Source organism: Populus trichocarpa, chromosome 2, assembly GCF_000002775.5.
Source record: "Populus trichocarpa isolate Nisqually-1 chromosome 2, P.trichocarpa_v4.1, whole genome shotgun sequence".
Lineage (NCBI taxonomy): Eukaryota > Viridiplantae > Streptophyta > Magnoliopsida > Malpighiales > Salicaceae > Populus > Populus trichocarpa.
The window spans coordinates 11071683-11091380 of record NC_037286.2 but is presented as its reverse complement, the minus strand read 5'-3'; the positions used below and the strand labels follow the sequence as shown (position 1 = coordinate 11091380).

General features: G+C 34.2%; 4 protein-coding genes across 4 annotated transcripts; 2 read left to right on the top strand and 2 right to left on the bottom strand.

The window, feature by feature from the left end:
* Window positions 1-4400: 4400 nt before the first annotated feature.
* LOC18110109 (vestitone reductase) lies at window positions 4401-6560 on the bottom strand. The gene is made up of 4 exons (XM_052450847.1): window positions 6390-6560; window positions 5302-5826; window positions 4887-5082; window positions 4401-4768 (listed from the first exon to the last, which is right to left on the bottom strand). Exons 1-4 carry the CDS (start codon window positions 6508-6510, stop codon window positions 4627-4629), a joined length of 984 nt encoding a protein of 327 aa, XP_052306807.1. The 5' UTR covers window positions 6511-6560; the 3' UTR covers window positions 4401-4626.
* A 1740-nt stretch (window positions 6561-8300) lies between these two features.
* Window positions 8301-10019, bottom strand: LOC7461717 (vestitone reductase). The gene is made up of 4 exons (XM_052450844.1): window positions 9822-10019; window positions 9124-9648; window positions 8710-8905; window positions 8301-8591 (listed from the first exon to the last, which is right to left on the bottom strand). The coding sequence occupies exons 1-4, from the start codon at window positions 9946-9948 to the stop codon at window positions 8450-8452; spliced, it is 990 nt and encodes a 329-aa protein (XP_052306804.1). The 5' UTR covers window positions 9949-10019; the 3' UTR covers window positions 8301-8449.
* Window positions 10020-11478: 1459 nt separating this feature from the next.
* Window positions 11479-15665, top strand: LOC7461716 (probable protein S-acyltransferase 14). The gene is made up of 7 exons (XM_024594314.2): window positions 11479-11980; window positions 12277-12496; window positions 12592-12683; window positions 13588-13711; window positions 13794-13879; window positions 14352-14417; window positions 15149-15665. Exons 1-7 carry the CDS (start codon window positions 11771-11773, stop codon window positions 15272-15274), a joined length of 924 nt encoding a protein of 307 aa, XP_024450082.2. The 5' UTR covers window positions 11479-11770; the 3' UTR covers window positions 15275-15665.
* A 1182-nt stretch (window positions 15666-16847) lies between these two features.
* Window positions 16848-19388, top strand: LOC7453970 (uncharacterized). Its single transcript, XM_024595225.2, has 2 exons — window positions 16848-18644; window positions 18758-19388. The coding sequence occupies exons 1-2, from the start codon at window positions 18468-18470 to the stop codon at window positions 19064-19066; spliced, it is 486 nt and encodes a 161-aa protein (XP_024450993.2). The 5' UTR covers window positions 16848-18467; the 3' UTR covers window positions 19067-19388.
* The last annotated feature ends 310 nt before the right edge of the window (window positions 19389-19698 follow it).

The window sequence follows — 19698 nt, the reverse complement described above, 5'->3', positions numbered from 1 at the left end:
CCGTTTCACTGCAAATCGAATAATTTTTTATCTAATGCAAAAAACAAATGCGTAGAGGTTATTAATTTATTTTTTGACATTGGATAAAAAATATAATTGTGAATAAAAAAATTATTGTTTACATATAATAAAATAAAATTAAGATTATATACGTTAATAAAAACGTGTAAGATCTCAACTTAATTTTTAATATAGTAGAAAAATAGATTATTGTAATTGCTACAGTGAAACATTATTTTTTTAGTCTTTATATAATATTTTAAAACAAAAGTGTAAAGAAAACAAATTTACATAAACAAATTACAAAAGAATGGAGATAAATAAGTTAAGTGTAAAGTGATAAATATTCAAAGTGTAAAAAATAAAAAATAATAATGTTTTTTTTCAAAAATATAAAGAAAAACAAACTAAAAAAATATCACAAAAGAATAAAAATAAGAACAAAAAATAGTGATAAATAGATTAAATATAAAGAGACAAAAAAGGAATTAAAAATCTAAGCAGATTTTTTTAAAACATAAATTATAAATTTATCATAACTGCAGTAAAAAAAAAAGATTTATATAATTATCTCATTTTTACATTGAGAAAAGGTTTCCTTTCAGTATATAATGTTTTGAACCTCTCTACTTTGGAATGAATGATTTCTTTAATTCTACACAAAATGAAGTGTGATTTGAATTTTATAGTGATAACGAGAAGATAATGGAAAATATTAAACGTGAAATCTCATAACATATATATATATATATATATATATATGAGACCCCAAGTTCTATTATCGAGTTCTATATCATGTCACGAAATTGGAAAAAAGAGGAAAAATATGTTATAATCTAATTTTTAACTTTTTATTTTAATTATTATTATTATTTTATTTACTGAAAATAATAAAAAAAATGATGAAAAATAAATATAAATAAAATAAATAAAGAATAAATTAAAATTTGGGTTAAGAGCAACATGATTGGAAGTTTAAAGATTTAATTAAACTCTTCACTAGTTTAATTAATCAAATCAAAGATTTAATTGGAGAATTAATAAGTTTTGAGACTTAATTGATTTTGAAATTAATTTAATTAATGAAATCAGGGACTTAATTGAAGAAATATCAAAGTTTGGGGTTAATTGGGGGCACAATTGCAACAGATTAAGGTCCAAGGACTAACGTGTAAATGTCTCCAAAATGCAGGGGTCCCATTACAATTTAACTAGGGATTAATTACAAAACCTTTAACACTTCAAGGGCCAAAACGGAAATAATCATTAACACCAAAACGGCGCCGTCTGTGGGGATGCGCTGTTCATCTTCTTCAACGGACGCCCACCGCCACCATTACACCTGCAATCAATGGTTGGAAGAAACGGCATTGTTCTCTGGCTATAAAAGCCAGAGAACGAAAGGTCACAGGGAGGACTGGAAGGGAAAAAAAGAGCAGAACCGAGGAGACGAAGAAAAGAAAAAAACGCAGGAAACAGAGAGAACGAGAGCAAGAAAACAGAGAGAGGGAGGGCGACCGAGAACAAAAAACTGGGGGGGTGAGAACACGAAAAAGCCAGGGGAACGAACGAAACAGAGAAAGGGGAAGAAAACGAACACAAAAGGAAGAAAACAGAGAGCTAAACCCAGCTTTGGTTTAGTCCCAGAATTCAAGCATAACATACAAAAAAAAAACAGAGGAGGAAACCAGACGAACAATAAAAAAAACTCAGGGGAAGACAGGGGCAGGTTGAAGCAGAGGAAAGGGAAGGCAGAGTTCCTTCATAACTTCTGCAGCCGCAAACAACAAACGAACAGAAACATACAGGAGGGAGCACAGAAGATCAATAAAATACCAGAAGCACGGGAACAAACCATTCATAGAATAACAAGAACGAAGAAGAAAGAAGGAGAAAAGTGTTCAGCAGGCCAGTCTTCCCTTACGTTTTCTTTTTCAAAGTTACCAGGTAAGTGAACTTTGCGTTCTCTGCATTTCAATTTAATTCATGATTTACTGTTCATTTTGAGATTATAACTCAGTGCATTCTGAGTTAACTTCTCCGCCTGATTAAACACGCGTGATGTAAATCACTCGTGTCCTCTGTTGCCCAGCCGGGTCCCGGCCCCCAAAAAAATATAAAATAAAAAAATGTGTAATGATTGAATAAAAATAATATAAATTTATTTTATTAGTTTATTCACGGATGTAAGATTCAGGAATAAAAATATTGATTTAAATTTATTTTTATTTTATTATATGCATGTGTAAAAAAAATTAATTTATTGTATTTGTTTATTCACTTACGCTAGAGTCAGGAATAAAAATATTGATATAAATTTATTTTATAGCTATGTAATATTTACCAACGCTAGAGTTGGAAGTATCATTAGTTAAATATCTATTTTTTTTTCCGTAATCAAGAGATATCGGGTGCGACAATTGTATTGAAGGAATTGTATTAATTGAATGACTGATATATATATATATATATATATAGCTCGCTAGCTAGGTAGTTTCTTGATCTTTGTTAATCTCTCCCTCTAATCTCCTAACGGGTATTTAAAACTAACTTGTCAAGAAGATAGAGATGAGGGACGAGAGAAAGAAAATAAAAAGAAAAAATTGTTGCATTCCTTCTTGATCATGAATGAAAAAGTCATGACAAGTGTTTTTGTTTGCTTAGATGATAGATTAATGAATAATACAATTTGAAAATTTTTATTTTTAGAATTAAATTGTTGTCTTGAATATCTATGCTTGCTATAATCACCATTGTCTTCATAATTATGTTAAAAAAATTGTATTTTGTTAACATTCATGTAAGTTTTATAATTAACATGTTATTTTCATATTTTCATTTTTAAAATAAAAGAAAAAAGAAAAAAAATATTCAACAGATAGCATGTTTTCATATTGAATCCTTATAACTTTTTAACCGTTAGCATTCTCAAATTCTTAAATACTCATCCTGGTTTCTAAAAATCCAAGTTAAAAAATATTTTGCTATTTACTTTTGGTATTTAGAGTAAACACAATATCGAAGCGCCTTTCATAAACTTTTTCTATGATTTAGGTTGGGTTTAATGATCCCAATATGGATCCATGAATTATTTATTGACATGACTTGATCGATAATTAGTCATAAGTTGTGATCAGGAGTGACCAATCTTAAAATTATCAATTCACCAAAATGTTATCCAAAGATAATAACCAAGAGTGAAAAAAATAAACCAGACTTTAAAATGAATAGGTTTAAGCCAACAATCAAGGTATAACTTATCGTAATAAACTTGTTATCATCCTGTAGATAGATCACCAATAAACTATGCATAACAAATTATTAGGAATAGAAGACAAGATAAGTAATGCAATCTACTTTGAATATAACACTTTAAAGTGATAATATTTTTTTTTTAGTATAAATAGTTTGTTATTATAGATTTTTATTGACTAATTAGAATTTTTTAATGATCGTGGAAATTCATTTTCACAAAGTTAAGATGTTTGCCTCTCTCACACAAACAAAAAAAAAATAGCATTTCCATAAGAAAATGAGGACAAGTTACAACGATGACGTCGAATGCGATATGAGGCATCATTGTTATTGATATAATTTGAAAAGCTTAAATTAGAAAGTGAATATAAAAATAAATAAAAAATCAACAAACTACCTAGTGTTTTCTTAGTAGATTATTTGAGAATAAAAAACTCAAATACATGTAGAAATAGGGTTGAAATGATATCTTTTTTAGTCCAATATCAGAGCCTGATGAACAAAATAGACATGATCATAGTTGCAATTTATGGTGCTTATAAGGTTGAAGAAGAACAAATCATATACAATTAAATACGCGAAAAAAAAATACACGAAACAAGCTATATCAATAACAATAAAAAAGACTCGATTTATTGAATAAACAATAGTTAAAAAGGCTTCCTCCTAAAAGATTCAAGTTTACGTTCAGCTCTCTTATATGTGGGTGACAATTACGTAATTTTTGAATTAATTTTGAGAGTGTAACTCAACTCGTTAGATTCTAGATTTATTTTTTATAGGTCATCACTTCGAGTCTCACAAATCTCTAGGCTACTGTAGGCTTACATGATCGTTAACTTTAGGGCCCGTGAGATTAATCGCAATACGCACAAGCTAACCCGAATACTCACGTTAATAAAAATTAAAAATAAAATGGTTACATTTCAAATTATTATTAGAATAAAACACCTTAAAACGTTTAGAGAATTAAGCGATTACCGTAGTTGTTAATTATTCATAATCATAAAGAAATTATGATCTATATTTTACTACATATATCCATGTAAACCTAGAAAAATCATCAATTACCACTACAAAATAGCTAGATCAGTACGAACATATGCAGGCCCTAAATATTAGAGTGAATTAAATAAAAAAAGATCGGATGACAATGATTCACTATTATTGAATATAAAAAGCCTTTTGTCTTAATTAAGTTAACAATAAAAATTAACACGGGTTGTTTTGTGGAATGATCTGATCGTTTACTTTTATCAATAACTGTCTTGGAGAGAGAAAGTGCTGTTGAAATTACTTATTAATCTCAATTAACAAACCCATTAATGACTTACGAAGAGAAGAAAAGGACAAGTTGTTGCCAAGATTATTCTATATAAACCCCCTCTCCTTGCAGGATTGTATAGCTCCATCAAACATGTCCTCAAGACCATGCTCGAATCTGAATCCACAATCCAGGAGCTTTTTCGACGAGAGGCCGCATTGTTTGTAACCTGTAATGTCCTTCAAGGACCTGTACACAAGAGGGATGTAAGGCTGGAGAGATACAAGGAAAAAGGCCAGCTAATAAAATAGAATGGACTTTCTTCATGAATCAGAAACATATAATTATACAAGAAATGCGAACTCACTCTTTTGTTGGACTTTGAAGATCTGGGTATCTAGCAGAAAGAAATTCGGACATCCCATTCAGTGATATTCTATCTGATGAACAGATGTACCTCCCTTTCGCACCAGGATACTCGAGAAGGAAGATATGTGCCATGGCCACATCCTCCACATGTACCATATTTGACTCCATAAGAAGTCGATATAGATTCCTGTTGCCTGCAAATTTAACATGAATGTTCAAGTATCTTTATAGTCTAATGATACTGTAGCAAGGATTTAGCCCATGATTGCTGAAGGAGTTCTTGTTGATCAGGTGTGCTAATAGGGTGTTTGGCCCTGCCCAAACCGCAGAGGTTTTTTTTTTAAAATGATTTTTTTAAACTGTTTTTTAAAAATTAATTCAGTATGATTTCTTGTTAAAGAGAGTGATCATACCCATGATCATAGCCAGCCCCACGTAGAACGAGGCTGGGATTCTGGGACTATTGAACGGACCAAGAACAAGAGAAGGAATCAAAGTCACTAGATCCAGTCCATGCTGCTCAGCAAATTCTAGAGCAGCCCTTTCGGTTTTTGTCTTCGAAGCCGTGTAAGAACGGGCAGTCAATTTTAGATCCTTGAAGTAATCCATGTCTGTCCATGCACTCTCATCCACCACTTCTTGACCATTGCCACTGAACAGAATCGCGGCTGCGCTTGAAGTGTAAACAACTCTCTTCACTGTCTTTGAATTCAGACATGCTTTCAGAATTCCTAAGGTTCCTTCCAAGGACCTTTTGGTGGCTATTTCTTCTGGTTCTCTGTCAGCAAGATCGAGGGAATGAGCCAGATGAAGGACTCCCGCGCACCCTTCAATGGCCTCATTGAAACTCTCTGGTTCGTTGAGATCTGCTTTGAAAATCTGGAGTCTCTCCTTCGCTCCCGGTAGGCCTGTGAGGTAGCTGATGTCCTTGTTACCATCTGGCCATATAATGTTAAAGAAGAATCGGTGCTCATAAATGTTAGTCAGCATTAATTAGCAAACAAATCCTACTTAAATAGGTTCTCTCCATATTTGAGAGAATGTGTGTGTGTGTGTGTGTGTGTGTGTAGGAACAGGATTCATTGCTTCATGAATCATGCCTGATCACGAGGCTACTTGAACAAGGTTATGCAGTTCGAGCCACTGTTCGATCTTCTCCGGGTGAAGCTATTTTCGTGATATTTTCCATTATTCACTGACCTTTTTTCATATGTCAGTGAAATGGAAAATATCACGAAAATAGCTTCACCCGGAGAAGATCGAACGGTGGCTCGAACTGCATAACCTTGTTCAAGTAGCCTCGTGATCAGGCATGAAGCAATGAATCCTGTTCCACCAGTTACACAGACCGTACCTTTCCCTGAACACCCTTCCATTTGACTCCCTTTTTTACGCTACTATGAGAGACTATTAATCTCACCATGAACGAGGCTCAGATCTCTCATTTCCCCGTCCCCGAAACCCCCCCCCCCCCAACCCAAAACATATATAGAAAACTTACCAGGGTGAGGTCTGACGGTGGTGTTAACAGAGTAGCCTTGCTCCAGGAGCTTCATGATCAAACACGAGGCCAAGTACCCAGTGCCCCCTGTAACACACACTGTTCCTCTTTCTCCTTCCATTTCTCTCTCCCTCTCTAATGAGTTCGAATGAAATTGTGGTGGTGAGTCTTCCTCCCTCTCTGGTTCATACTCATATATATGGAAAGAGACGTGTCAACTCCTCTTTCTTTCTTTTTTTATTAACGTGGTGTCAACTTCTCTTTTTTTTTTTTTTTGATCAAATGTAAGAAGTCAACTCCTCTTTCTTATTTTTAAAAGTGGCTACCTCTTGACATTCACAATGAAGCTACCTAACAAAAAGAATTTTTCAAGCAATACTCAGCTGCTGGTATTGCATAAGCGATTCAATTTAGGGGTTCTGTTTAATAGCTAAGACTAAAGATTCCGATGGAGAAGGGCTTTCTTTTATTTATTTTTTATTTTTTTAATGAAATGTGTGTTCAAATAAATTGCTAACACATTATTATCTAAAAAACTGATTTTTTCAATTTGGCCCTCACACATTTCTTTTATGCGATTGCATCCTTTCTAAGGGAAATTCAAGGGAAATTGAGTTGAGTTTGTTGACTAAAAATAAAATTGAAAGATAGGGAACTAAAGTAGAAAATGCACCACAAACACATGATAGTTTCAAAGTTCACATAAAAAGTTTAATTTAGTTATTATACTTTAAAAATTATACATATGCGGAACCTAATGACACAGATACAACAAAAGAATAAGAACTCAGTCGCCTAGGCCTTAATAAAATGAGCTAGACTTGCTAGGCCCGGAAGCACCGTAACTTTTTTTTATATTATTTTTTTCTAATTATTTTTTTAAGTTCATACTTTTTTATATGTTTTTTTTTCAAAAACTCTTTTATTTATATTTCGATTAATATCATCCTCTCTTTTATTTTATTTAGATAACTTTTTTTAAATTATGATTATTTTTTTGTTATGGATTTAAATTTTGAAGATTCATCTGTTATTAGTTTTTTTTAATATTTTGCATTAATTAGCTTTATTCTTAAAAATAAAATTTTTATTTTCAAATAATATTTATAATATGTGCACCATGCATAGTATTGTTTTTTAATTTTATTCAATCAATTTAATATATGTGTTTATTTCTATTATCGTTTGATTGAATAAAAAAATTATTTTAATAAAAAAATTAACAAACATAACCGGATAAAATATTTCATCATGTAAGATTAAATATTTTAATCTATATCTATCTCTCGATTTTTTTGGTTTTTTTTAGTTATTATTTCTGGTTTTTTTAATTTATTTGATTATATGTATACATAAATTTTTTTTATTTTCACTTAATTTTTTTAATACTATAAGGTATTGAAAAAGTTTATGTATAGAATTTTTTTGTTGCAAAAAACAAATATCTGACCCACGAGTCAAATTTCAAGTACAATAATAAACATTAAACTTTTTATAGCTAAACTTATTTTCACGAAATGAGTGCTCAGATAATTTGTTTGCACTTCCAATAGCAAATATTATGTGGAAAAACATTGTTAGCCCCACACCCATAAACATGAACATTGTGGATTAACGTTTTGCTTTTTTTTTTTTTTTTGTAATTTGATCTTTTTTTATTTGGTTACTAAATTTTTATCATAAATTTCAATAAAAAAAATTGATATTAATATCAACAGATTTCATTTGATAAAAAAAATTATATTTAGGTATTATATGGCTGAACCTTACTTGAAAGGGTAGATATAGGGTTAAAAATTATAACGCATGGGTCGGATCTTTTTTAACTGAGCCATGTGCGGTGCGCAGACCCAAGTGCCTATCCCCTGTTTTGTGGAATGATCTGATCGTTTACTTTTATTAATTACTATCTTCGAGAAAGAGAGTGCTGTTGAAATTACTTATTAAACTCAATTCTCAACACCCAACATCTTTCTCAAGCTATTAATTATCCCTCTAATTAACAAACCCATTAATCACTTTCAAAGAGAAGAAAAGGACAAGTTGTTGCCAAGATTATTCTAAATAAACCCCCTCTCCTTGCAGGATTGTATAGCTCCATCAAACATGTCCTCAAGACCATGCTCGAATCTGAATCCACAATCCAGGAGCTTTTCCGACGAGAGGCCGCATTGTTTGTAACCTGTAATGTCCTTCAAGGACCTGTAAACAAGAGGGATGTCAGGCTGGAGAGATACAAGGAAAAAGGCCAGCTAATAAAATAGAATGAACTTTCTTCACGAATCAGAAGCATATAATTATACAAGAAATGCGAACTCACTCTTTTGTTGGAATTTGAAGATCTGGGTATCTAGCAGAAAGAAATTCGGACATCCCATTCAGTGATATTCTATCCGATGAACAGATGTACCTCCCTTTCGCACCAGGATACTCGAGAAGGAAGATATGTGCCATGGCCACATCCTCCACATGTACCATATTTGACTCCATAAGAAGTCGATATAGATTCCTGTTGCCTGCACATTTAACATGAATGTTCAAGTATCTTTATAGTCTAATGATACTGTAGCAAGGATTTAGCCCATGATTGCTGAAGGAGTTCTTGTTGATCAGGTGTGCTAATAGGGTGTTTGGCCCTGCCCAAACCGCAGAGGTTTTTTTTTAAAATGATTTTTTTAAACTGTTTTTTAAAAATTAATTCAGTATGATTTCTTGTTAAAGAGAGTGATCATACCCATGATCATAGCCAGCCCCACGTAGAACGAGGCTGGGATTCTGGGACTATTGAACGGACCAAGAACAAGAGAAGGAATCAAAGTCACTAGATCCAGTCCATGCTGCTCAGCAAATTCTAGAGCAGCCCTTTCGGTTTTTGTCTTCGAAGCCGTGTAAGAACGGGCAGTCAATTTTAGATCCTTGAAGTAATCCATGTCTGTCCATGCACTCTCATCCACCACTTCTTGACCATTGCCACTGAACATAATCGCGGCTGCGCTTGAAGTGTAAACAACTCTCTTCACTGTCTTTGAATTCAGACATGCTTTCAGAATTCCTAAGGTTCCTTCCAAGGACCTTTTGGTGGCTATTTCTTCTGGTTCTCTGTCAGCAAGATCGAGGGAATGAGCCAGGTGAAGGACTCCCGCGCACCCTTCAATGGCCTCATTGAAACTCTCTGGTTCGTTGAGATCTGCTTTGAAAATCTGGAGTCTCTCCTTCGCTCCCGGTAGGCCTGTGAGGTAGCTGATGTCCTTGTTACCATCTGGCCATATAATGTTAAAGAAGAATCAGTGCTCATAAATGTTAGTCAGCATTAATTAGCAAACAAATCCTACTTAGATAGGTTCTCTCCATAGTTGAGAATATATATATGTTCTAGGCATAACATATTAAAAAAGGTCAGTGAAATGGAAAATATCAAGAAAATAGCTTCACCCGGAGAAGATCGAACGGTGGCTCGAACAGCATAACCTTGTTCAAGTAGCCTCGTGATCAGGCATGAAGCGATGAATCCTGTTCCACCAGTTACACAGACCGCACCTTTCCCTGAACACCCTTCCATTTTACTTCCTTTTTTACGCTACTATGAGAGACTACTGATCTCACCATGAACGAGGCTGAGATCTCTGTATTCCTTCCTTGGTTAGCACATCTTTATGTATACATCCGGGCGAAGAAAACGATGCAGAGTGATTTTAACTTTCATGTCCTTATGAGTTATGTCCAAGTAAGAAGAAGGTATTGGAAACAAGTAAAAAAATGTCAGGACAAAAATCGCCCCTCTTAAGACAAAAATAGTATTTGTACATGATTGTATGTCTTTATGAGAAAAATACTTCAGGTGAGTTAACGAATATATGTTCGGATTTCTGAAGTACCTTCGGAAATGTCAACAAATTGGATCTAATTTTAAATAAATCCAAACTAAGTGATTGTTAATTACGTATCAAATTAAGTTAGCAATAGGTTTTGTTCTTTCAAGTTGTTTTTGAATCAATTTTTGTTTATCAGAACCAAATTCCCCTCATAAGATATTAATATTAATGATATTATCTAAATCAAAATTATTAACTTCGAGAAAATATCTTTCTCCCAAACTGTTCTTGAATAAAAATCCAAACCGATAAGTTAGAAGGAAACTCACATCCGAAGCTCATAGGATATCCATCATTGCTCATGATAATATGATGGGAGGCGGTCCGACGGCCGCCAGAGGTTGCCGGAGACCGTGGGCTTTCGATTGAAGAATTTGTATATTATATGATTGTGCTTGGACCGACCCCTTTGATGCGATCATTCTTAAAAGAAAACTCTCGATGTCTCACGAAAACAATGCTGGATAGGCAATGAAAAAGTTTCTTATTAATTCAATATATTAAAAATATAATTAACTAGTTTCTCATGAAGTTTTTTACCAAATTCTGAATATTTATCCAATTCTCATCCTTCCCATAATTTTTTCAGAATTAGAATATTCTTAGATCAACTTTTCTGAATTGAGATTAACTCCTCTTTTAGACAAACCATATTAAGGTATTTATAATAAAATTTCCTCTTATATTTATTTAATACTCATCCATTCTATAATTAAATCTAAATATTTTTAGATTGAAATCCTAACCGCAATGAGGATCCTAAAATAATTTTATGACTTGAATACATTTTTTTCCAGAAATTATCATAATGCTAAAAAATCTCATTAGTGTTTTATATATATATTTGCAGGGAAGCAAATCAAACTCATTTTCAAATAAATAAAATAAAAAATAAAACTAGAAGCCTAAAATGAAAACATTGATAGGCTATTTTTAATATTAATTTATTTTTTCTATTATAATAAGCTATAGGGGTTGATCTTTGTATAATTTTTAAAGATTAAATTTTTTATACTTAAAAATTATAAATATAAAATTTCATTAAAAACATCATTAAATTTGTATTTTGAGAGTTGTTAAATTACTCCACGTTATCAAACCCCAAAAATTTCCCTCTCACTAACACATTAATTACTAATTGACAAAATCAAGAAAAAAAACAAACAAACACACAGATATATATATATATATATATATATATATATATATATATATATAACCTTCCCTGTCCCCCTTCTCCCTCACAGAACACAACCATCCTTTGTCCCGTGTACCATGGATTCCACTTCTTACCTGCCCAAGGAATCCTCAAATTCCCAAATTCGGATAACCATATAACAATTCACAAAAAAATCACTCGAAAAAACCAAACCCACAGGACAAAAAAACCTTCCTTTTGTTTCCTGTCTAGATTTATCTTTTAAGTTAATTTCACTTAAAATTCAGTCTACTAGAAACCCATCAAAGAAAACTTGAAAAGTTTGAGTCTTTTTTTATTATATTATTAGTATGCATAGATCTAGAGCTGTTATGGCTTGGAATGTGTTCAAGTTTTGTACGGCCTTAAGGGGTTTAGGCTCGATCATGATCTTGTTGGTGCTCGGTGTTGTTGTCGTCACATATTATGCTGTTGTTTTGAATAATTATGGCCCTGCTTTATATGATGGTGACATTGATTCTCTCGTTTCTCTTGCTGTCTTGATCACATTCCATTCTTTGGTAAGATTTTATTAAGAAAAGTGATGTATGTTTGTTTTTGTAGAGTTCTTTTGCTTCTTAGATTTGTGCTTTTCCCTAGTTGTTTGATTTAAGTTTTCGAAAGTGGGTTTTTAAGGATGGTAGTATTTTTTTTCTTTTTTAATTTTAAGTTCAGAGAATTTAGATGGAGCTAAAAGGGGGTCTCTTGAGAAACTTGGGAGAGAAAAAAAATAAATTTTCAGCTTAAAATAGTGTTAAAACAGCAATTTGTTCGTTATAGCTGTTGCTTATGTGAGTATTTTGTCTGAATTTTGCAGCTAGTGATGCTATTATGGAGCTACTTCTCTGTTGTTTTAACTGATCCTGGTAGTGTGCCTCCTAATTGGAGGCCTGCTATTGATGAGGAAAGAGGGGAGGCCGATCCATTGAATGGGTCGGAATGTAGTGGAGTGCAGTCTGACCAATTAAATCAAAGAATCCGGTATTGCAGGAAGTGCAACCAGCTGAAACCACCTCGTTGCCATCATTGTTCTGTCTGTGAGCTTCTATGCTATGATTTCTTCTGTAGCATTCTTTAGCTTTAGTTAGTTTTTCCACTAAAGAAGATGATTTGGCGTTCTGTTTCCTTTCAGGTGGGAGGTGTGTGCTAAAGATGGACCATCATTGTGTATGGGTTGTAAATTGTGTTGGGGCCTTAAATTATAAGTATTTCCTTCTATTTTTGGTTAGTTGGCTTTACTGCCTCACCCCGCAGAAGCTTCCTATTTCAAAATTCTTGTTTAACTTAAACAATGTGATTTGCTTCTTTCTATGCCTTTTGGCAAAATGTCGGTTTTTTTAATTGATTGTTGATGTATCCCTTGGGTTATAAGGGAGCTGTTTATTGTAATGAAGATAGGCTCTTGTTTTGTTTAAATGGTAAGCATAAATGTGGTTTGATGTTCTGTTTCATGTCCCAATGGGTAGCAGAGGGAGTTATCTATGGTTCCATGTTTTCATCCAGGGCTCATCATAAGAAGCTGAAAATATGTTGTCTTACCATATCATATTGTCTAACATTTAGGAAGTTTGGGACTTAACTAGTTGTCTAAATGTCCTCCTGGTGTCTTGAGTTTTGACAAAGTTTGAACTGCCTGCCTATATATATATTAGCACACAATCTATGCTTATTTAGTGACAAATTTTGTGATCATACCAGCAACGTGCTCCTTTCCTGTATAGCTTGGATGATATAGCCTAGGCTGTTTGACAATGCGCCAATTTTTGGTTGAGAGTTTGGTTTAACCTGGCTAAGATTTTCTGTGGACTGCCAAACACCAGCATCATTAATCTCAGTGTCTACCTTTTGAACCTGATGACTCAGAGGTCATTATTTATGAGTGTGTTGTTTTCATTTTTCACTTCTTCTTACTTTCTTTCTCTTTTTTTCATTTGTAATCCAAAGGTGAAGAAATTGTCTTGATTTTAAAACATTGTTCACCTTTTGAAGCTTTGATAAATATATAATCAGATAGAAATGCTTGCTGTAAGAAATAGTTTGTTCCTTTTTATTTGTGAGGTTGTACCAAATTGTCGGTAGTCTGACTTGGAATATCCTAATTAATTGCAATCTTAAATTTTTTATGCAGTTCTATACATTTCTTGAGACAAGTCTTGTAACTTTATCTCTTCTACCACACTTTATAGCATTCTTTAGTGATGGAGAAATTCCTGGCACTCCAGGCACTCTTGCAACCACATTTCTTGCCTTTGGTAGGTTCTACTGAGCTTAGCTTTCTAACCTACTTAATGGTGAAGTCTGCAGTAGTCTAAAACTATTATTGTTGTTTTACAGTCTTAAATCTGGCATTTGCATTGAGTGTTCTGGGATTTCTGATCATGCACATATCTCTGGTATCTGCCAATACAACAACTATTGAGGTATTTTTTTTTTCCACCTAAGTTTGTGTATTTAGACCAGATGTCAATTTGTCAGCTTTTGCTTTTTTGTTCTGTGGCATTCGGCGAGTCTCTTTGCCTGCTTTGTGGATATGGTATAAGAAACCATGGTGACTCTTTTTGTAGTTTCAATGTCTAATAAAAAGCTTTCCATGCTTTGTGGACGTGGTATAAGAAACTATGATGACTCTGTTTGCAGGGTCAATGTCTAATAAAAATTGGTAGACAAGTAGGTATTTGTGGAATAGTTTAACTACTGCACTGTAGGGTCTTCATATCACATCATTGTGTTGCTTTGCCCCATGCTTGTGAATGTTCACAGCTCTGGTCTTTGGTACTCAATTTCCTTGGTTTTGTGTGGATCTCCTGATACACAATAATTGAAAGTATGTTTAGAATTGCAGCCATTTCTGTTAAAGATCTGCTGATTGAGCTGCTATTGTCTTGTTTTCAGGCATATGAGAAGAAGACCACCCCAAAATGGCGCTATGACCTTGGTCGAAAGAAGAATTTTGAGCAGGCTAGTACTTTCTACAAATTATTTTTGATGTTTGTTTCTTTTCTTTCGTGCCTGTATGAAAGCTAAGAAAGAGTAAAAATTAATGCTGTCGTTGCTTTAATGAACTTGTGATGTTATTTCCTTTTGAATTATTTCTTGGCAGATTATGTGTGAAAGGTGTGAGAATCCTCATGGCAGGATGGCTATAAAATACAATACTCGTTTCATACTCAACAATCTCACTACATTGTCAAAGTGCAATATCATAGCACTCTTTCACTGTAAATCAGAAAAACATCATATTAGCATGCCAATGTTATGTAGCCATGATAAATGCCTATTAGCTTTAAGGAATGCGTTCAAGGTCTGCAGTTATCTTAGGAAATTGTTCCTAGCGTGCTTGATATTTACCTCTTTTAACATGCATATTGTCAAGCTGTGTTGAAATGGCAATCATCAGGCCTAATAATGATATCAAGTTGTTGCACCGAGGCTTGTGGTCCAGCGGCAGAGGCAAGGTTTCCTTGCCTCTGTCACCTGGGTTCGAGCCTCAGCGTGCACGCCTGTCACCCCCGCGGTGTCTTACCTGCCTACTGGGCTTGCAGGGTGTTCAGTGGGTCCGGGGATTAGTTGTGGTGCGCGTAAGCTGACCCGGACACCCCGGGTTACCAAAAAAAAAAAAAAATGATATCAAGTTGTTATAACCATCTCCTCTGCTGAATATTCTTGAATGTGTTGTGCTTTTGTTTCAGGTGTTTGGAGCAGATAAGCGATACTGGTTCATTCCAGCTTATTCAGATGAAGATACAAGGCGAATGCCTGCACTTCAGGGTCTTGAATATCCATCAAAACCTGATTTTGATTCCCAAGAATTCTAGGCAGCAGTTGTGCATCCATGAACTAGGGTTTTTTTTTTCCTGTACAATAGATGTTCGATTGCAAATTAACCAGTATACAACTTGCAGCTGCTAATTCGCCCCTAACCATTCATTCCCACGGACATATTGTAGAAATAACCAGAGAGAGAGAGAGAGAGGGAACAGGGAGCATTGCATTGAGAAGCTGATCAGGTGAAGCAATACCTAGGTTGCTTGAATAGTGGGGATGGCATGAAAGGCTGATGTTTTATATATTGTTCTGATTATCAGGAGCTTGAGAATTGTAAGATAAGGAATGTGGATTCTTTAGTACGTGGTGCGTTGCTGATGTTTTTGCAAGTTTTGTTGTACCATTTGAATGGAAATATAGAAAACTAGTCTGGTTTGCATTGCCGGATCTTTCCATGCTTGTTTTAAATGGAAAATATACTTCAACGCTGTGCTTGTGTGCCATGAGTCATAAACTAGGCCTTGTTGAAGGAGGATCAATGATTTATCATCTTACTGGCTTATGTGAAATATGTGTAGTCTTCCCAGTCAAATTTATAGTGTGAGAGCCGTTGGTGATTCCAATCGCAATAATGTTTTCCTTACTTATTATTTGTTTGACAGAGAGTGTCTAACCCGACTCTTTTCTAGAGTGTCCTTTGACTTATAAAATCATCGGCATGAAAATGTTTGTTCTTGCTTCTCTTTTGTTACAAGTTCGCTAAAAATTGTTCTGATCGTGAAGAAGAAAGAAAAAGAAGACAATAACCAACATAGTGAAATAAATAAATAAATAAAACAAAAATTGTTCTCTGAAGACGTGCTTCAAAGGATTGAAGTAACAACTTGGTAATAAAGATTTGACATTAAATTTTGTAACAGAGGGTGTAAATAACAGCCTGTTCTTGATGTGATAACTTTGGATTTTTAAAATTTCTAAGATATCTAAAATTCGTCTTGAAGAAATTTAGTTCTGATGAATATATATTGATCCGAGAACATCATAACTATTAAAAAAAGATTCCGTAGTATAACAGAAATGAAAAGGAAAGAAGGAATAAAAGGGATCGAAAAAGAAAAAAGCCAAAAAAAAATCGAAGAGCCCGGGAAATGCAATTCAAAATTCAGACAAATGGGCCGAACATTGGAAGAAAACAGAAACTAAGTACGTGTCGTGTTCTTTTTTGAACTACACGTCTCCAGTTCTCGGTAGTTATAATTTCTCACCGCGAAAACAGAGGACTGGGCCTTTTGGGTTCCTTCTCTCCCTCTCCTCTCTGCTTAAAATGGCAGTTGGAGTTATTTTTTAATTTTTTTTAATTTATTTTTATTAAAATATTTAAAAACAAAATAAAAATTAATTTTTTTTATTAAAGATGTCCGGGTGAGCTTGTACGCACCTCGACTAATCTTACACATCTTAAAATTAACAACCATATAAACTTTCAATAGTTTTAAAATTTATAAAACTTGAATTAATAATTTTCAAAAAATAAATTTAACATCTCAGCTACATTACTCCACTCCTAGTTGAAAGTTGAAAAAAATATCAAATTTTTGATAAATGTGCAGCCAGCTACGTTGGTCCAAAAATCTCAATCGCTTCATTTTCCAGTTAACTCTCTCTCTCTCTTCCACTTTTCTTCAATTTCCCTCCTGCCAAACATAGTAACATGTCCTCGCACTGGTCAGTGAAATTATAGCAAGATTAAGCTGAAAACAGTTTTTCTTTCGGCTTTCAGTTTTCAGTTTGTTATTTTGATGATGTATTTATGTGATCAGATCATTAGAAGTTCCATTGTTTATCCGTTTTATGCTACAAGATAGAGTATGAAAGGCTCTTATAATTGTCTTCCCCAGAAAGTCGTTTCTTCCCTGTTTTTTCAAGCCTTTGTATATTACTTTAGTAATGTTGTGAAGGCATTTTACGTTACATTATCCAAATCCTTCTCTTCCTATCTTTTCATCCCAAATATATATAAAAAATGGTTTTCTTTAAGTGAATTTGAAAGTGCTAAATGATTATTGACATTTCTTGGGAGTTGCTATATTGGCAATAGCATTGAAGACGTATTTGGCATAAGAGGTTTGATGGTTTGTGGTTTGATTGATTAATTATTTTTCCTTTTAAAATTGGATCATCAAGAGCTTATTAAAATTTAAATTTTGTTGTTATTTATCTCTTACAAGAAAAGGTTTAGAACTTCATTTGCCGTACTTAAGAAAATAATTGTAAGAATCTTGTCTTCTTGTGCCCCTTGTTTCATTGGTAGAAATTGTAGTGTTCTCTGAGTAATTATGTTAATGCTCTTGTTCCAGCAGTAACATTCAATCGGCTTTTCTGAATTCATTTACTGTTTAGCTGAGTTGTGCAGTTCATGGACCTTTTTCTTTTATGCTTGGTTTTGATGACCACCAAACCATGAATCCATTTTTTGTTTTCCAGTGTTTAGGAGGATAGACCATAAAAAATGCAGAGGGAAAGGCAAGGTAGAAATGATTTCTTTGCTATGGGTGACCCTTTTGGCAATTTCCGGGGCTTTGGTTTGATGCCGAGCCTATTTGGAGGGAGGGATCCATTTGATGACTCGCTCTTCACTCTCCCTTTTGGTAGCATGTTTGAGTCTAGCAGGTATGATCCTCCAGTTCTACTAGCAGGGACGTATTGCAGACCGATAGAGCGAAGGCGTTAGTAATAGAAGAATTAGCGTCTGATGATGAGGGTGAAAAAGAAGATGTGCAAACTGGGGATGCGAAGAGTGACCATCAAAACAACATTGGTTCAAGCAAAGAGCCATCAGTTGAGCATCCTGATGGTAAAATAAAAATTATTATTGGTTTATATCTGCTTTGTGCTAGTGAATTATTGTTCTTGTGTATCAATGATTGCAACTGTGGTTTGTCTCTTAGAGAGGGAAAACAAGAGTGTGAATTATAGGAGTGATCATAACAGAACTGAAGGAACGAAGCCACAAATCCGCAGTTCCATTTTTCAGACTTGCAAAGCCACATATGGAGGTATGTATGGAGCATATTATACTTCCACTAGGACCAGAAGGACAGGCGGTGATGGAGTAAGTGAATTGTTCCTGGTCATGTGGATTTGTTTAACCAATGCCTTCTGTTTTAATTTACGATTTCTGTACCAGGTGGTGATTGAGCAGAATTTCTAATTCTTCAATGAACACCTCCCTTAGTTGCTTGCATGCAAATAATTAATGGCACACATGTATATCTTATGTGGTTGTCGCTCACCCCAGCAACACATGAAACATACTATAATTCATTTCGGTACCAGAACACTCTAAAGCAAAACAAAGAAAATATGGCTAGTTGGTCAGATGAAAATGCCACCACAGCTTATCTCCCTGCCCTGAAAATGGTAAGCAATAGCATCTTATATATCAAATCTCCTACAAAATTCTCAAGTTTTGTGAGAAGAATGTTTTGCGTACTGTTTTCTTTTTTTCTGATTTTGGGTGCTTTATTTTATAGGGAAAAAGAGAAAAGGAGCTTGATGTAGCTGAGTTCATATCAGCCCTGGCTGCTGGGAAAAATGCACAACTCGTGGTGATAGCGTCCGCTAGCATTGATGGATCCACCATACTGTCATTAGTAGCAGCTGCACATCAAACTGGTGGCAATGTGGTCTGTATTTTACCAACAAAACCCAATATTTGTGCATCAAGAAATGCTCCAGGACCTTATGCAGATTGTGTTAAGTTTGTCATAGGAGATGCCAAGATCCTATTATCAAAGGACTACAGGGGCAGATTTTGTACTTGTAGATTGCGATCTTCATGATTGCAAGGAGGTGCTTAGAGCTGCACAGGACTGCTCTTTCTTTTATGATTAGAAAGGGAGCTTCAAGACTAATAACATGGATGTTAGTTGATTTGATGTAAAGACCACATTGCATGTAACAAGCATCTGACTTGTGCTTGAAGAAGGTGGATGTTCTCAATGAGTTATTTGTGTTTTCCCGAAATTCCATATAAAAAGAATGGCTTTATTTTAAATTTTGTTCACAGAATAAATGAACAGGCTAAACCGTTTCACTTTGTCTAAAACCAAGTGTAATCTATAGAGAATCATAGAATGGAGCAGAGTGTCTGATTCATTAGTCAGGATAACAGAAGGCCTAATGTTTCTCTTCTTTCAATTTGAAATCCGAGGATTCCTCACAATGCTTTTGCACAAATTCCGAAAGTATGTTGATCTTAAAATGTCTTTTCTATAATGGCTATACGACTGCTTAATTTCCTGGAACATATTTTATGATACTTCATTTAGCCAATCAATTGCAATTGCGAGGTCCGTCCTTTTCCTACTGGACTAAACTAGAAAGTGTTTGAGTTCGCCAGCAGGACTATCTGAAGAAGTAGCTGCTATGGCATACCATACCCATGAGCCTAATGACTACCTGTAAGCCAATG

What these genes read in the sequence shown, in the direction of transcription:
- LOC7461716 (XM_024594314.2), top strand. Translation starts at nt 11,771, where the DNA reads ATGCATAGATCTAGAGCTGTTATGGCTTGGAATGTGTTCAAGTTTTGT. An exon ending in AACCACATTTCTTGCCTTTG is followed by an intron (nt 13,712 to 13,793) that starts GTAGGTTCTACT and finishes GTTGTTTTACAG; the next exon opens with TCTTAAATCTGGCATTTGCA. An exon ending in CCAATACAACAACTATTGAG is followed by an intron (nt 13,880 to 14,351) that starts GTATTTTTTTTT and finishes TCTTGTTTTCAG; the next exon opens with GCATATGAGAAGAAGACCAC.
- LOC7461717 (XM_052450844.1), bottom strand. Translation starts at nt 9,948, where the DNA reads ATGGAAGGGTGTTCAGGGAAAGGTGCGGTCTGTGTAACTGGTGGAACA. An exon ending in CACCGTTCGATCTTCTCCGG is followed by an intron (nt 9,649 to 9,821) that starts GTGAAGCTATTT and finishes TTATATGGCCAG; the next exon opens with ATGGTAACAAGGACATCAGC. An exon ending in GGGGCTGGCTATGATCATGG is followed by an intron (nt 8,906 to 9,123) that starts GTATGATCACTC and finishes TTAAATGTGCAG; the next exon opens with GCAACAGGAATCTATATCGA.
- LOC7453970 (XM_024595225.2), top strand. Translation starts at nt 18,468, where the DNA reads ATGCAAATAATTAATGGCACACATGTATATCTTATGTGGTTGTCGCTC. An exon ending in ATCTCCCTGCCCTGAAAATG is followed by an intron (nt 18,645 to 18,757) that starts GTAAGCAATAGC and finishes TTTATTTTATAG; the next exon opens with GGAAAAAGAGAAAAGGAGCT.
- LOC18110109 (XM_052450847.1), bottom strand. Translation starts at nt 6,510, where the DNA reads ATGGAAGGAGAAAGAGGAACAGTGTGTGTTACAGGGGGCACTGGGTAC. An exon ending in CACCGTCAGACCTCACCCTG is followed by an intron (nt 5,827 to 6,389) that starts GTAAGTTTTCTA and finishes TTATATGGCCAG; the next exon opens with ATGGTAACAAGGACATCAGC. An exon ending in GGGGCTGGCTATGATCATGG is followed by an intron (nt 5,083 to 5,301) that starts GTATGATCACTC and finishes TTAAATTTGCAG; the next exon opens with GCAACAGGAATCTATATCGA.